The sequence below is a fragment of the Electrophorus electricus genome, chromosome 17 (assembly GCF_041902795.1).
Source record: "Electrophorus electricus isolate QZ-2024a chromosome 17, ASM4190279v1, whole genome shotgun sequence".
NCBI lineage: Eukaryota > Metazoa > Chordata > Actinopteri > Gymnotiformes > Gymnotidae > Electrophorus > Electrophorus electricus.
The window spans coordinates 10,007,101-10,022,272 of record NC_137513.1 but is presented as its reverse complement, the minus strand read 5'-3'; the positions used below and the strand labels follow the sequence as shown (position 1 = coordinate 10,022,272).

At 41.3% G+C, this 15,172-nt stretch overlaps 2 protein-coding genes across 6 annotated transcripts in view; both read left to right on the top strand.

Moving 5' to 3' along the window:
• LOC145651900 (uncharacterized) overlaps positions 1 to 4,579 on the top strand; it is a 36,043-nt gene extending 31,464 nt beyond the window's left edge. For 3 of the 5 annotated variants that reach the window (XM_081700643.1, XM_081700646.1, XM_081700645.1), the window contains exons 3-5: positions 322 to 408; positions 1,752 to 1,937; positions 2,580 to 4,579. In XM_081700643.1, the coding sequence (XP_081556769.1) occupies positions 322 to 408; positions 1,752 to 1,937; positions 2,580 to 2,723 (417 nt within the window). In that variant the 3' untranslated portion in view covers positions 2,724 to 4,579. The remainder of the gene's footprint in view (positions 1 to 321; positions 409 to 1,751; positions 1,938 to 2,579) is intronic. The other 2 variants (XM_081700644.1, XM_081700647.1) reach the window with 2 other exon arrangements.
• Positions 4,580 to 4,846: 267 nt separating this feature from the next.
• Positions 4,847 to 15,172, top strand: part of zgc:153039 — a 34,278-nt gene continuing 23,952 nt past the window's right edge. Inside the window, exons 1-6 of the mRNA XM_027014897.3 lie at positions 4,847 to 5,466; positions 10,298 to 10,432; positions 11,011 to 11,148; positions 11,328 to 11,633; positions 12,728 to 12,835; positions 12,909 to 13,020. Of these exons, the coding sequence (XP_026870698.2) occupies positions 5,247 to 5,466; positions 10,298 to 10,432; positions 11,011 to 11,148; positions 11,328 to 11,633; positions 12,728 to 12,835; positions 12,909 to 13,020 (1,019 nt within the window). The 5' untranslated portion in view covers positions 4,847 to 5,246. The remainder of the gene's footprint in view (positions 5,467 to 10,297; positions 10,433 to 11,010; positions 11,149 to 11,327; positions 11,634 to 12,727; positions 12,836 to 12,908; positions 13,021 to 15,172) is intronic.

The window sequence follows — 15,172 nt, the reverse complement described above, 5'->3', positions numbered from 1 at the left end:
GAAAATAGGCTGCTTTTAAGAAGGATGACAGGTGCAGCGGATTGCCTCTGATTACTGTGAGGATCATAGGTTTCACGAGAGGGATGGAGGACTCATTAGGCCTTTATATAGGCCAATGTGAGCCTGAGCTGCACTTATGCCTACAGAACATTTTGAACATTTCACCAAACATTGTTCATTCCAAAAATGTCAGCCTTTAAATGAACCGTCTTCTTAGGGACAAATGACATACTTTTAATTTCAATTTTCAATACAAATATGGAAGAAAAAAAAAAAAAAAGACACCAACAAACTTGTGATATTTACTTCCCTCCAACTCAGGAAAACTGCAATGGTTCTGATCACCTCGCCTTTACTATCCAGCTTCCCTGCATCCGCATTCACAAAGCATCATGGGACAAACAGTCTGTGAGTAACACCGCTCATTACTTTAGGCCAAAACCATACCTCAGACTGTCCTTAGGCCACACCTCTCCCACACACAATGGGTTCACATTTTTTCTTCTAAATTGTGAATATTGATTGGCCTTAATTGTTTCAGCCATTTGCTACATCAACTCGACTCTCCAATTTGTGGGATAAGGTTGTAAAAGTGACATGATGAGTAGCAATAATATAAAACTTATTATTACATTAAATGTTTGAGCTATGCTTGAGGACCAGACATGGCAAGTCACAAATCAGTAAGTAATGTTCCATTTAATGGCTTATAATACTGAGGGAAAAGAGCAGGTTTTCTCAACTGCTACCTTCCAGTAAGTTATCGCACTTTTAACTGTAACTCTTAACTACAATTGCTCTCTCAATTTACAGTCTCAGTTATGCCAGGTATACTTCAGATAAGACCATAATCAGGTCCTCCACCAAAACACAAAAACTGATGAAAGAGAAAGATGTTTGCCCTGTCATCAAGAGATCAATCTCATATTATGCTGAGAGCCTGAGAAAGCAAAATTGGCCTTGTTCTCAGGGAGGGCTGAGGTAGCATACTTTGCCTCCCATGTCAATTACAGTGACACTGACCAATCATGGGTGTCTGTGAGGTCAAGCACCAATGGCTAGTCATATCATCTGAGTGTGTTATTGTTCCCCCTGATGTTACATGAGCTGCAGCTTGAAAAGATGTGGTGATTGGTTGTATGTAACATGTGACTGCCCTTTGCCTCTTTGGTTGGCTGCTGTGGAGAATTACCCGATGGGCAGGAATTGTTAAAATAGAGTGGAAACCCCTCCTCCCACCCCCAAAAAAGAAATGTAATGTGTGTAAATGAATAGGAATTAAATTTATGAAATTATATTATTCATTATTATGTTAAATTCATTAAGGACTGCCAGTGCATATGTTTCCTGAAACAGCAAAATTACTGAACACAAAATACAGCATTTATACAGCATACAAGTCTCTATCCACACATGTAAATGTTAATTATCTAATGTGTGAATTTTCTGACACACCAATGATGGAAATAAATCTATCAGTGGTAGGGTCAGAGGATGAAAATGGAGAGAAAATGAGAGAAGAACAGCAAACCAATGAAATCTGGGGCTACTTTGGTTGTAAAGTTTGTAAGTACTGTGGGATTTGGACAAAACTGGTTTCTGATTTGTGTTTATATAAACATGAGAAGATGTCCAGGAAAATGTCACAGTCAGCTTTTCAAAATTGTGAAGATACTATCTTGTTGAACTTTTTACCCTCTCTTCTTTAATCCCCTCCCCACCCTAACCCCCACCCCCACCACCTGTGGTAGCTCCAGCAGAAGCTGTCTTCGGTGTGTGGTTCTCTGGGTGTTCTACTGCAGGGTCTCAGATCATTCCAAGGTCATGGGCACCCCTGTTGCCAAAGCCGCATACTGAAAGACCTGGAGCATAACGTGCAAAACCACCAGCACATACTCAGAAATCTAGACCTCCCCAAAACCAGCACTTGCTCACAGGTGGGCTTGTGTGCACGTGTGTGTGGGTGTGTGTGTGTGTGTGGGTGTGGGTGTAGTTGCCATTGTACAAAACCTTTTAAAATAGTCTCAAGGTGCAATAAAAACAATGTTTAACAATTAGTGTGAAATATGCAATATACAACTAGATCTGGCTCCAATCTGATTTTAAGGAAACTGATCTGATACCGTCACAATCCAGCCAGAAAATAGCACGACCACAGGTCACATGAAAACAGCTAATTTAGTTAGAGCAGGTTACATAATAACAGCTAGTTTAATAATAATATTGTTCAAATGCAAATATCCATGTACATGCACACATGTGATGACTTGCATTGCTATCATTTTGATAATGAAACTATATCAGATCAGCATCAGTATTGGGTGACATGAATAGGAAGATATAGGTATTGGATTGGTAAACAGCAGATGAGCAAATAGTAGCAGAAATCAGAAAATAACACTGTTCTAAATCATAAAGCTATTGGTGTTTATCAGAGGACTTTGTGGCTCAGAATGTATTTTCCCTGGAAGTTTATAGAAGGCAATGTGTGTGGGAGATGCTGTGGGTTCTTCATACATGTACCACTAAGTGTTTACACCTCATGTTTGTTAACTTTATCTCCTGTTTGTTCTTTGCAGGGCACACTGGGGCCACAGGCCACCAGCTGTAAAAAACAGCAAACGAAGAGCTTAGGGCAGACACTGAAGCTCTACAACCTGCTACTGAGAGGGACTCTAGATCTCCTCCTGGTGGAGTTCTCAGACAACTGCACACAATATTAAAGTGGCAAGATTAAAGATTAAACCTTGTTTGCACCAGGGTCAATGATCCAGTCTTGGCTGAATACAGGATACTGAACTCTGAAATTATGGCATCTGCTCGGTGTGCATGTGAGCATGTATAATTTTGAATGAGGTGTGAACACGAAAACCTAAAAGCAGGTATGACGAGCCTTTTTCAGTTGAAAACCACATGCGAGTATATTAAAATATATGGACATTGATAATGTTTAATACTTATATATTTCTCATATACACTAAATATGCACTATAAGAAACATTTGATTATTAGAAACATCTTGTAGATACCAGTAAACTTTCTGTTAGCTGTGCTCTAGCTCTGTATAAGTGGTCCGCTTCTGACCAAAGGACCACTGTTAGTTGGATATTTTTGAATGTCAGATGGGCATTGATTGGATACAGTCTGTAAATATATAAGTTAATACATAACGCATCATATATTGCATGCAGGTGTAGACAGGTGTACACAATAAAGTTGTGAGTGACGGTAGGGGTTTCTATTAAGTCATGGATGAGTGCTTTTGCTTTATATAGTCAGTCAGAGCAATGCCCTCTAAGGTTCCTACTAATTCTGAAAACTATAACCATCAAAAATAGAATTTGTAAACTTCTTGTCTGCTCCAGTTGCTACTGTTTTCTAATTCTGATAACTTTTTTACTATATAAAGGCTTTTGTTGAATTGCTCATTTTGAATAACATGCTAGTAAAACAGTGGTATACCCACAGCTAATTTGGGGGAGGTGAAGCTTTGGAACAAAATGGAAGAGTACCTCAGAAGAAAGTAAACAAACAGGAAAGAGAATGGAAAATGTGCATGGTGACTTGATGACTCTCTCTCTCTTTTTTTACTCGTGATAGTTTTATTTTCTAAATGTGTAACCCTAGTTGTCATGACAATTGGAAAAGTCCTTTGTTTTTCTATGCAATGTTAACAGGTGTCTTTCATTTAGGGAGAGTTTTGATATAGCTTCCCTAATGTTTACAAGATTACCACACAGAAAGCCCTGTGGACTTGCTCCCATTAGTGATTTGAACATATAGCATGTATAAAGCATGTAGTTCAGTGGTGCCTAGCTCTACTTCTGAAGTTTTTTCCTCTGTAGAGAATTTGGATCTAAGCTTTAAGGATGGTAGCTCTTCAGAAGCAGGGCCAGAGAACCCATGTGTAAATCAATGTTGCTCACATTTATGCAAACACCCTGCTCTAATGTGCTATAGCCATTAGCCACATAAAGGGCTTTGTCATTAGCTGAAGAGCTTGATCAAGTTAAAAGATGCGTAACGCTAAATGGGCAGAAGAGGAGTGTCAACCAGTAGGGAATGACAACTTAGTCCAGTGTCTAATCCAGTGGCCACCAACCTTGGAGATCTATTTTCCTACAGGTTACAACTTCGACCCAGATCACCTGCCATCAGCCGCACCTGCCCTAGACAATTAAGGCCTCTGAGGCTATTATTGGATGGATTTGGGTGTGTCTGATTGGGGTTGGAAGTAAATTGGTGACCCCGCTGGACTACGGTATCGATATTCACCTCATAAGATAATATAGTACACTTTAACTCATTAGACTAGTTTTGTTAATTAGTTAATGAGCTGAGTGATAAGGAAACATGGGAGACCGCAACAACGTGGTACTTCAGGACCAAGGATCGGGAAACGATAATAAGAGTATCTTTCATTGATCTGAGATCAGTTTACCAGCTTTGTTATAATAGTTAAGATGATCATTTGGGTCTTGCTCATGTTCTTTTATATAACGTTATGTGAACATTTAAATCGACAAATATAGTTTGTTGCACATTTATGCAAATACTGTAGTAATTATAATTAATAAAATGCAACGATATTGAAAGATTTGGTGCTGTGTTCAAGATTTGTAGCGCGTCAGTCGGTTAGAACAATTCCTAGAAATTCAGTGTGTATTCGTTTTTAATCTCTACTTTCATCATCCAAGAATGACGACGGTGGTTTCAATAAAGTGAACGGTTGTATTTTGTCAGTCATTAATAAATAGTCCACTGACAGCTCGCACTTCTACCGCCACCAACAAAAGCCACTGAATGACTGTGCGTGCTGCATCACGTGACCTTGGGCGCGAGGCTCGTTTAGTTGTCACATGACCGTGGCCTCGAACCAGAAGAAAACCCAGCTAACTTTTACGTGTCCATAGAGCAGACAAAGTGAAGTTTCTTGTTTTAGCATCACTATCTGTTGAAACGGAGTTGCCTTCTTCCTTCCTTGTTTTTGTTGTACCTTTGGTTTCGTTTCAATGGGAAAACCGTAAGACAATGGAATTCGACTAATATTCGCGACGCCGACGAGCAGAACTGAGCGCGGTGACTGTGGGAGTAGCCTAGGCTGCTTGGTTCTGTTTCGGTGGGTTTCTTTTTCAGTGGCTATTTAAATTAGCCTGACGCTGAACTCGGCTAAGGACCGCTTAGAGTAGTCCGCTGAATAGTGGATGGTGTGTTCCTGGTTATCAAACTAACGTGTTAACACCAGAATGAGTGAGCGGACTCCTCTCTTGCACTACCGGCTGTCCGGGAGCGTCAATGACTCCGGCGAACAGCACTCGTGTCCAGTCGAGAACTCCGTGGAGCAAACCTCCACCACAGTGCGGAGGAAGGCGGCCTACAGCCAGCCTAAGAAACTCACCACCTTCTTCGGCGTGATTATCCCCACCTTACTGTCTATGTTCAGCGTCGTGGTCTTCTTACGAATAGGTAAGGTGTGTGTGTGTGTATATATATATATGTATGTATGTGTATATGTGTATATGTGTGTGTGTGTATAATTACACACACTAGTCACTTGCTTTGTAGTCACAAACCTACTGTTTGTCTTCATAACACGACACACGTTACCTGCCCGTTACCACAACAGTTGCTGCCCCTGAACTGCCGTTGCTCTGTGAACCTCAACTGGCACGAGAACAGTTCCAAGGTGTGCAGGAAGTGCTTTGCCAGTCTTGGGGCAGCAGCTCTTGGCCAACCTTTTACAAGCCATATGGACAAATTATCACTGATAAATGCAGCGGTTTCCCTGGCCCGGATACAATATCTACCTAGACGCGCCAAATGCAGTGACCTTCGAAGCCCTATGAAAACTCTTGTATGAATTTTATTGTAAGATACAGAGATTGATTGATGAACATTCAGAAATGGAATCATTGAAAGAAAATTTGGGGATGGATTTCTTTAATTAAGAGTAAACAAAAGGGCAGTTTTAGGGGATTACACAACTACCGGAAAGGTCATAAAGCCTGATTGTGCTTCGAGCTCACGAGGGATCACCAGATCATGCTGTTCACTGGGAATTGCTTGGAAAAGAGTTTAACTGTTTGCATCCAATTAAATGTGATTTTTAATAATAAATTTAACCTTTAATTCTAATTTGGGTATTTCTGTAAACCATTTCTGCTTCCGTGTAGCGGTTCCTCTATTGCATTTAGTCTATCACTGTACAATTTACAACCAACAATTCTGACCTTACCTGTGACTGCAGCACCTATCCTGTTAATACCAACTATTTGATTATTAATCATCCGAGATGCTCTGGTGAAGCAAAGTCCCCCTTGCCGTGTTTTTTGCTCAGTGAATGACTGAATAACGTGAGAAGAAGAGAAAAGTAGGCCAAGTCTACTATTTGGACCAGATTAGTCATTCAAGTAATTTTACCACAAGAACTTTTGTAATGCTTATGGACACTTTACATGGGATAAGAAATCTTGTGTCTGTAATTTAGAGTGGTTACTTGATTTACACATTGCTGTCATACAAATAAATAAAATAAATCTGCATATTGTTTGTGGGTTTTTGGCCCAAACTGCAGAACAATATTGCTGCATGACTTGGTTACACTTTGTCTTGTGCCATTATGAACGAGGAGACAGAATTTGGTCTAAATTTTTGAGAAGGCCTTTGCAAGTAAATGTTAAAGTATATAACAGTAAATGCTTCTTTTTCGCAGGCTCTGTCGGAATATTTGCCGATATGAATATTCTTACCGCGTTAAAATCACGGTGGTCATGGACATCATTTAAGATTGAGACATGTCCTCACCACTTTCTGAAATGGCTGGCTTTGTTCTTACATTGAAGGTGTATTCTGAAAATATTTTAAAATAATTTAATAATGATTGTCAGTAAAATGAAATGTTTAGCCTAATGCTGACAATCAAAATCAATAGTGATTTTGTCAAAGGTTACATAGCTAATAAGCGTGGCCCAACAGATTTCATGAAATACAAACTTTTTCAACTAAATAACTACAAATACATTTTAATTCATAGTGCTCATATCTTCTGTATTGTTCCACGCTGGTAGGCTTGACGATCGTTGCCATTAAAACGCTATGAACCTTAATTCCAGCTCTTATCTTTTTATTTATTTATTTTAATTGAACATGCGTGTCAAAGAACCTTAAAGGAAAACGAATTTGCAGGGCAGCTGAACTGAATGCAACACCGGTCCCTATTGTCCCCCGAAATTTTAAAAGCAAGGTTACACCCATTCCTGCCTGGGGTTATTTTTGGAGTCATTTTATAGAAAGTAAAAGCACGTAATCTTTACTGATGCAGAAGTGCAGTCAGTAATAATGTCTGATATGGCGAATTCGGATTGACCAAAACACTGAGGAATGTTGGTAATATTTGTTACCCCACCTTCCCATGTAAAACTAGTCCTGTCTGAATATGGCTAAAGCCTGTGAGATTGGCTTCTGATATAAGCTGTCTTGATTATAGTTTAGTGTAACAGGTCATAGGCCTGGAATATCGCTGGTTTGACCTCTGAAGGATTGTTGAAGAGCTCAGTTCCCTTAACGTCAGGGTTTGCCAACTCCGGAGCTGACACCCCAACAGATGAAAAATCACCTGATTGCCACCTGGTGTTTGCTAAACACACTTTGTTCTGTGAGCTCGATGTTTTACCACCATTATGGGTATTTCCTGCAATTAGAATACAATGACAATATTACATTGCAGGCTGACATGTGAAAAAAGGCTTCCTTATGTCGCAGCTAGTGCTCATGCAGTTAAATGATCAGAAGGCATGTTGCAGTATGCACTAGGGCCACACAATATACCGTTTATGATTATCGCAGTAGTGGTGTTTGCAGTACTGATTATTGCAGATGGTTGCAATATGCAAATGAACCCTTGAACAAATAGTTAAGCTCCCTGATGATGATCCTCAGGTGTTTCAGATGTTTGTTCTATGCCTGTTTCAAAGTAAGGTGTTCGTATGATCCAATGAGTAATGCAAGGTAGTGTTTAAATCATGTCACATTGTCTTCACCTGTGTATTTTATTGTATTACATGGCATGTCATGGTCACAATATGTAGAAATATATTTCTATCATATTTTGTCTGTTGTGCAGCCATAGTTCATATCATTATCATAATGATAAGCCACAGATACAGACTTCAGTGCCATTTAAATGCAAGCACTTTTTATCATTCAGGCCTTAACCTGTATGGAACTGCTCTGCTGAGCGATCTCAATTTTCTCCATATTCGTGTGAAGACATGTCAGGAATCAGTGCGGTTTTTATGGGAGTGTTATGTGGGAATGTGAACCAGCTGAATTAGAAAATAATTTGGAAAGACTTCTCAGAAGTGGAATTAAATGATGTGGAACAAAAACCAGGCCAGAAACCAATTTCTGATCGAATGTGATTTGATTAAGAGTACTAATTCATAATTGACTCATGCAGGTATTTTTGTCTATAGATATGGATATTTTACATTTAATTATTCGGTTATTGATTCTGGGGATTTGCCACAAATAGGGAAACACTGTGAATGAGACCTCTGTCTGAGCAGGTTTATCTGCCTAAGAAATTCAAGAATGTGTGAAGTGGGTTGGTGTGTGTTTTGTTTGTTTTATCTTTTTGGAAAGACTGCCCTACAGATTTCCACTGTACCATTCAGGAGGGAACACAGTGCTGTGGTAAAATATTCCAGGGAAAGGCGGACCCGGTCAGCAGACTGAAGCGACTGTGGTCAGTGCCTCATCGCAGCAGACTGCCCCTGATTTCACAAATTCAAAAAGTTTCCAAACCCACGAAGGCAGACTCCAACAGTCCCTCAGAGATTGAGTTATTTATTTTATTATTATTCTTAAATAATGATTTGGTTGTTTGATAAATAATTTGAATTGTTTTATATTCCGTTTAGTTAGTTGGGTGCTATGCAAATGGTTTTTTTTTTTTCTGTTTACAGGAACTAATCAATTTGTTAATTTAAATACATTCATTCACATAGTAATGTGAACAGGTATGGTATTTAAACTGGGGTTACCCAATTGCCTCAGATTAACACGAACCTTCTGATCTGTGTAGGTCACGGCGGGTGAGGGGTGGGGGTGTCGGAAAACAGCTGGAGGAGCAGCATGTTGGAGCGCAGGCAGATGCTATAACTTTAATTCCGGAGTCATTCCAGTCTTCGTCTGTGGCTCGTGTGAAATCCCAATCCTGAGGAACACCTTTTAAACACGAATATACACACACACACATATATATGTACGTCATGGCTGATTCTGTGAGTCAGTGGTTAAGGTACTTGACTTGTAAGCGGATGGTTGCTGGTTCAAGCCCCACGACTGCCAAGTTGCCACTGTTGGGGCCCCTGAGCAAGACCCTTAACCCTCAATTGCTCAAGTTGTACTCAGTCAGTCATAATTAAGTTGCTTTGGATAAAGGCGTCAGCTAAATGCCATAAATGTACAACTGTATTCTTAAGTGTGCTTTAAGTTGGTGGAAAAATTAGTTCCCCAAGAAGCATATGTAAGAATTTCTCACCAATGTTCTAGATTTTCTTATACAAGACGCCTCTAATGTATAAAGGTAGCATATGGATATGTTTGAGTGACTAGAAAGCTAGCTAAATAAAACACTTGATAGTGGTTGTATTTAGTGTAACGGGAAGTCTCAAGCATATTCAAGACCTGGAAGAGAGATTCTTTTGCCTCCCCCTCATCCATTTTTAGATGCTGAGGAAACTTTGTTGGTTGTAATGTTTAACGCATCATAATGCTGCTGAATGGACAACATTTTCCAAAAATGTATATAATGACTGCTGATGTTGATGAGGCACTCAGATTGTCTTGGTCCTTGAGTTAAGGCGTGGAAGTGTGGAGTCGTCTTGTCTATGCTGAATGTGCCTGTTGTGTGGGGTGTGTGCATGTGAGTGTGTTTTTTTTTTTTTTTTTTTTAATTTTTTATTTATTTTTTGCCACATTACATTGGATTCTGTTTTCTCTTGTTGCAAGTGGTTGCTCTCATCTTCAGCACATCCGCCAATACTGCTGTTTGCGTCCATTTCAAAGCATATAAAACGTATTCAGCTGTATCTTTTTGTTCTTCTATGGCATGCTGGATGTTTAACAATGGAAGGCATTGCACTAAATCTTGCCATTTATTGTCAAAGGACGCCCCCACCCGCAGAGTTGAAGTTCGAAATGTTTAGTGTGAAATCTGGCAAAAAAAAATGGCAAAGTAATATTTGTGTGTGTGTGTGTGTGTGTGTGTGTGTGTGTGTGTGTGTGTGTGTAGGGTTTGTGGTGGGTCAGTGTGGCCTGTACCAGGCCATTGCAATGTTTATTGTGGCCTATTTCATCATCAGCATGACTGTCCTCTCCTTATGCGCCATCTCTACCAATGGAGCTCTTGACGCTGGAGGAGCCTACTGTATCCTTCTCTCTCATGTGTGTGTGTGTGCGCGCGCACACACACATTGTACTTTCATTACTTATCATTACACTTATCATAGGGATTGATATTGTGCCCTTAGCTAATTGTTCAGTGGAGTTATGCATTGCTTGCATATTCTTCATCCCATTTGTATCAGCTTATCTTGACTTAAGACAATACATCTTTCCATCGGTCTGTGATGGACACAGAAAGCCTTAATAATCCTTCAGTTATTCCAATTTACATTTCATAATATGAATGATGATGATTTTAAAAAAAAAAAAAAAAAAAAGCTGTAGGCCTATAAATATGTGACATGAAGTCTAACCCAACAAGAGAGAAGCACATCACAGAAAAAGTCCATAATTCTCATTGTGCACCTGTGCATCACTAACGTCTTAATCGTGTATAAAGAACTGGGCATCCTATCGGATATATAAAAAAAAATTGAGCTCCTGATTTTTAATGAATATTGAATCAAATAATTTGACAAAGTGGGTGGGGGGGAATGTATGCTGTGCCACATGTTTAACTGCTCTGTGTGAGCTGTTTTCCTTAAGCCAGCCCCTGTGTAGATATGATCAGCCGAGCTCTAGGCCCCGAGTTTGGAGGCAGCATTGGCATCATGTGTTTCTTGGCCAATGTGTGCGGCAGTGCCCTCTATGTGCTTGGCCTGGTAGAGGCCGTGCTCGCAATCTTCGGTGTCCCTGAAGGTAGGTAGAGACTGTGTGTGGTTTCACTGTTTACTAGTCTGGTTAATAAAGCAATAAAAGCAATCTGTTAGTCATATTGATTGTCACATCAAGTCTAGTGCACTAAGGTTAGGAAAATCTATCTGTAATTGTTTTCTTTTTTTCTCATGTTCGTTCTCTCTCTCCATCCCCTCCCACAGATGGTTCTTTGCCGAGCTCCAAGTACGCCGTGATGCCCGTGGGCTACTGGTGGTCCCTGCTGTATGCCACGGTCATCCTGTTGGTGTGTCTGCTGGTGTGCCTGGTGGGGGCGCACATCTACTCCAGAGCCACCTTCCTCATCTTCCTGGTGGTCATGCTGGTGCTGGCCACCATCTTCATCAGCTTCTTCGCCGTGAGGCCGCACACCGTGGATCTGCCCAGACCCTTCGCCAACAGCAGCTTTGCACAAGCTGCCGCCAACTTCACCGGCTTTAAATTGGACACTCTACTCGGAAACCTCCAGGGTGGGTGGGTGTGTGTGGGAGGGGTTGAGGTATGTGTGCATGTGTCTCCAGCATGTGGTTTCTCTCTGTTCTTGCCGGAGTATTTTTGTGTGTGTGTGTGTGTGTGATTATGCATCTGTATATGTATGATGATGAGTCCCCCTCCCTTCTCGTTTGTCTGGTTCTTTATGCTGACTCCAGGTTGGCAGTATCTCGGCTAGGCTTCTGTTACCTGGCAGGTTTAGTGCGGTTCGGTCTGGGTCACGTGGTATGAAGAAACAAAATGACCTGCTGTGCTGTTGCTCACGTTTTTCGCTTTCACGCCATTGTTAAAGCCTTTATTTGCACGCACAGACCACCTGCTTCCAGCCCAGCGAGATTTTTTCCAGCTGTTTTTGTTTTTATGTTCATTCATCTCGGTCCCTGGGCAGCCTCACACCTTTCATATTCACATCTATATGCTAATTATTATCTAAATTGCAAGGGAAAACAGCCGGAACTATGATATCTTCAAAACAAGGTTCACGAGAACGTAGTCATTATTTGCCAGCTGCTTTTGTGGTGGTTCAAAAGGCTGTTTGGAGCCCAATGCTTATAAAAACTCATGTGCACAGAGGCAAGAAACCATGTAACCACTATGCCCCTCACCCACTGGGCTTGCTTGGTGTTTATTTGGTATTTATATGACTGTATAGTTTATTTGCAAATGGTTGATTTAAAGATCACTATACTTAGAACTCGTTGATGCAGACAATAGTTCTATATTGCTGCTGTATTATTCCATGTTGCGAGTATGATATGCTGTGTTAAAACACACGCTCAATGATGGCCTGGTCGAAAATTGACCTTTTCACCAAAATGTTCTTGGGATCATGTGAATAGTGATTCATAATGAAGCACAATCAGAACTCTGGTATTCCTGAGTTTAAATATAATGGTTACTGTCCATTATTGCAACACTGAACATTGAAATAAATGAGTGATTCTTTAATTAGACCTGATCTCAACATGGGTAACAGTACTGGAAATGTCAGAAGGTGGGATCCTGTGATCATGCATACACGCGTTCCTCTGTAAAAAAATATAATTTTTATATAACAATTTTGTGTCTGTAGCTGATTACACAGTGGATTACACCACAGGAACGATGATGACGTTCGCTACAGTGTTTGCTGTGATGTTTAATGGCTGTACAGGAATCATGGCTGGCTCCAACATGTCTGGTAAGCATGTGTGCGTTTGTCTGTAAACACTGCTGTTCTGAGGTGGAATGTCGTATAACTATGTGTGTTTTAGGTGACCTGAAAAACCCCAGCTACTCCATCCCTCGTGGAACCATCACTGCCGTCATCTTCACCTTCATCGTGTATAACCTGCTCAGTTTACTGGTGGCCTGTACCTGTGACAGGTGAGTGCGCGCACAGACGATTTTTGCATTAGATTTTCCTATATTGTTGACCCAATTTAAATGTCATGTATCGCACCTCACATTCTGCACTGTAACGTTATGGTCACAGTCATTTCAAATGCATTGTGTTGGACAACCAAGATGACCAACAAAAACCATCCACTATTATTGTACAGTTCCTAATGTGCTGTGCTTTATGCCCACACACGGACTCTTTACTGTAGGATTTGTTGCATCTTCCCAAATTAAGCATATGAATATATTGATATTTAATCGACTTGGGTTTTGAATACAGAAATAAAACAGCATGCATACACATGCACGCGCGCGCACACAGAGCTGTAAAGTCTATAACAGGGGTGGGAAGTGTCCACCCACAGAAGACCAGCTGCCGAAAGTACAATTGTTATACATTTGAACCTGAATTTGCCGGCTGATGAATGTGGATGTGAGAGATGGAGATGCATTGGGAGTGCGAGGGGCAGAACAGATGTCTTTATTGACCTTTGTTTCTCGCTTTACAAAGCTTTTATGTCACCTCAGTACTCCTGAGGCACTTGCTTTACTGGTTTGTCAATAGTATAGAGAGAGAGGCAGACAGCAAGACGAAGGGGGAGTGAGAGAGGCAGGCGGGGTGAATGAGGAAGGAAGCGTCTCAAAATCGTGTTGTCATCCTCTGTGTGGGCATGGAAAGGGTTTCAGAATGTTTTTTGGAACTGTGGTGGCAGTGTTTTTTGGATAAGTGTGTGTGTTTGCTTTTGCAGGCGTGCGTGTCAGGTTTGAGCTGTCCAGTGAGGGTGCCATTGCTCGTAAAGGAAGCAGTAATGATGAATCACTTAAAGAGCTCAATTACAGTCATACTGTGTGTGTGAGTGAGAGAGAGAGTTTTATCCCCTATGTAAAAAAAAAAAAAAAAAAAATCACTTGCTTCTCATATGACCTTGTCAGAAAAGAGGCTGTGTGTGTGCGCGTGTGAATGCTTGCTTGTTTGTATGGGTTCTTATGTAGGCATGGCATCCCAACTGCTGCCCGATTCTGCTATACGTGGCGCTCTGAAGCTGAAACGAGTTCTTTTTGACGTTCATAAACTTGGAACTATTTCCAGTTGTACAGTCTTTGAACTGGTTGTTCAGGAGAGCAGCGTAACCCCGTAAACGTATCGGCATTTAACCGCTTCAGCCCTATACTTCATGGTGGAGTATCCCTGGGCAGGAGACGCGCCTGGATCGTTCCGTAGCAAGACCGTGTCTTCCTGACCTGGACACTGGCGCACGCGCACCCACGAGAGCCGGGGATGATGGCGTGACTTGTTCTGCCCAGCACACGGCTTTCCAGTCGTGGGCCGGGCCGACACCTCCGCGTCCACCACCACTAGCAGCTTTCACACCCTCGCTCTGCGTGGGAAAAGTGATCTCAGCATTTGCTTCGCTGCACTCAGTAGTGAGATCATGGCTGGATTACTGTATTTACAAGCCACTGAGTGCTTGCAGGAGATGGTGGTAGTATCGCTTGGCGTGCTAATAGCAGTGGCGGAGGCTGGCAAGAATGTGCAGTCTGGGACTCAGAGCTGCACTTGAGGGTTTGCTGGCTCGCTGTACTCTTCTGATACAGAAGAGTTCAGACCAGCCAGTAATCTGAGCATGCAATATTACACATCCCTTGACCTGTTCAGGCTTTTTTTTTTTTTCCTTCAACAATTTTAATAGGTATGAATGTCATGAAGCCAGTGACGTACACATGCACACAATTACCGATCTCTAACTTCAGTGCAGCGGCGTAATTGCATGTGGTCATTTGTGTATGCATGTGGGTGTTTGACTTTTGTGATGTCTTGCTTGCAGGTGGTAATCTGCATGTCTGTGTATCACGTGCTCGTGAGCGTATCTGGGTCTGTGTATTCTGCCGTTACACTCACTTGTGCACAATTGAGGTAGGTGTACGTGTGCATGGTTAAAATTCAGCATGGATTTGCACAGACTACACACATTGCAACTGTGCATCCACTGTTTTGCCACTCAGTCACAAGTTCAGTGCAGCTTGGTGTCTTGCACAGTATTAAACTTCCTCTTTTATTACCCCGAAATGGGAGCAGGCTTTGCTTTATTCTGTGGGCTCGTCTGCTGCTTTCTCCAAAGCAGTCGGTCAAGTTTTG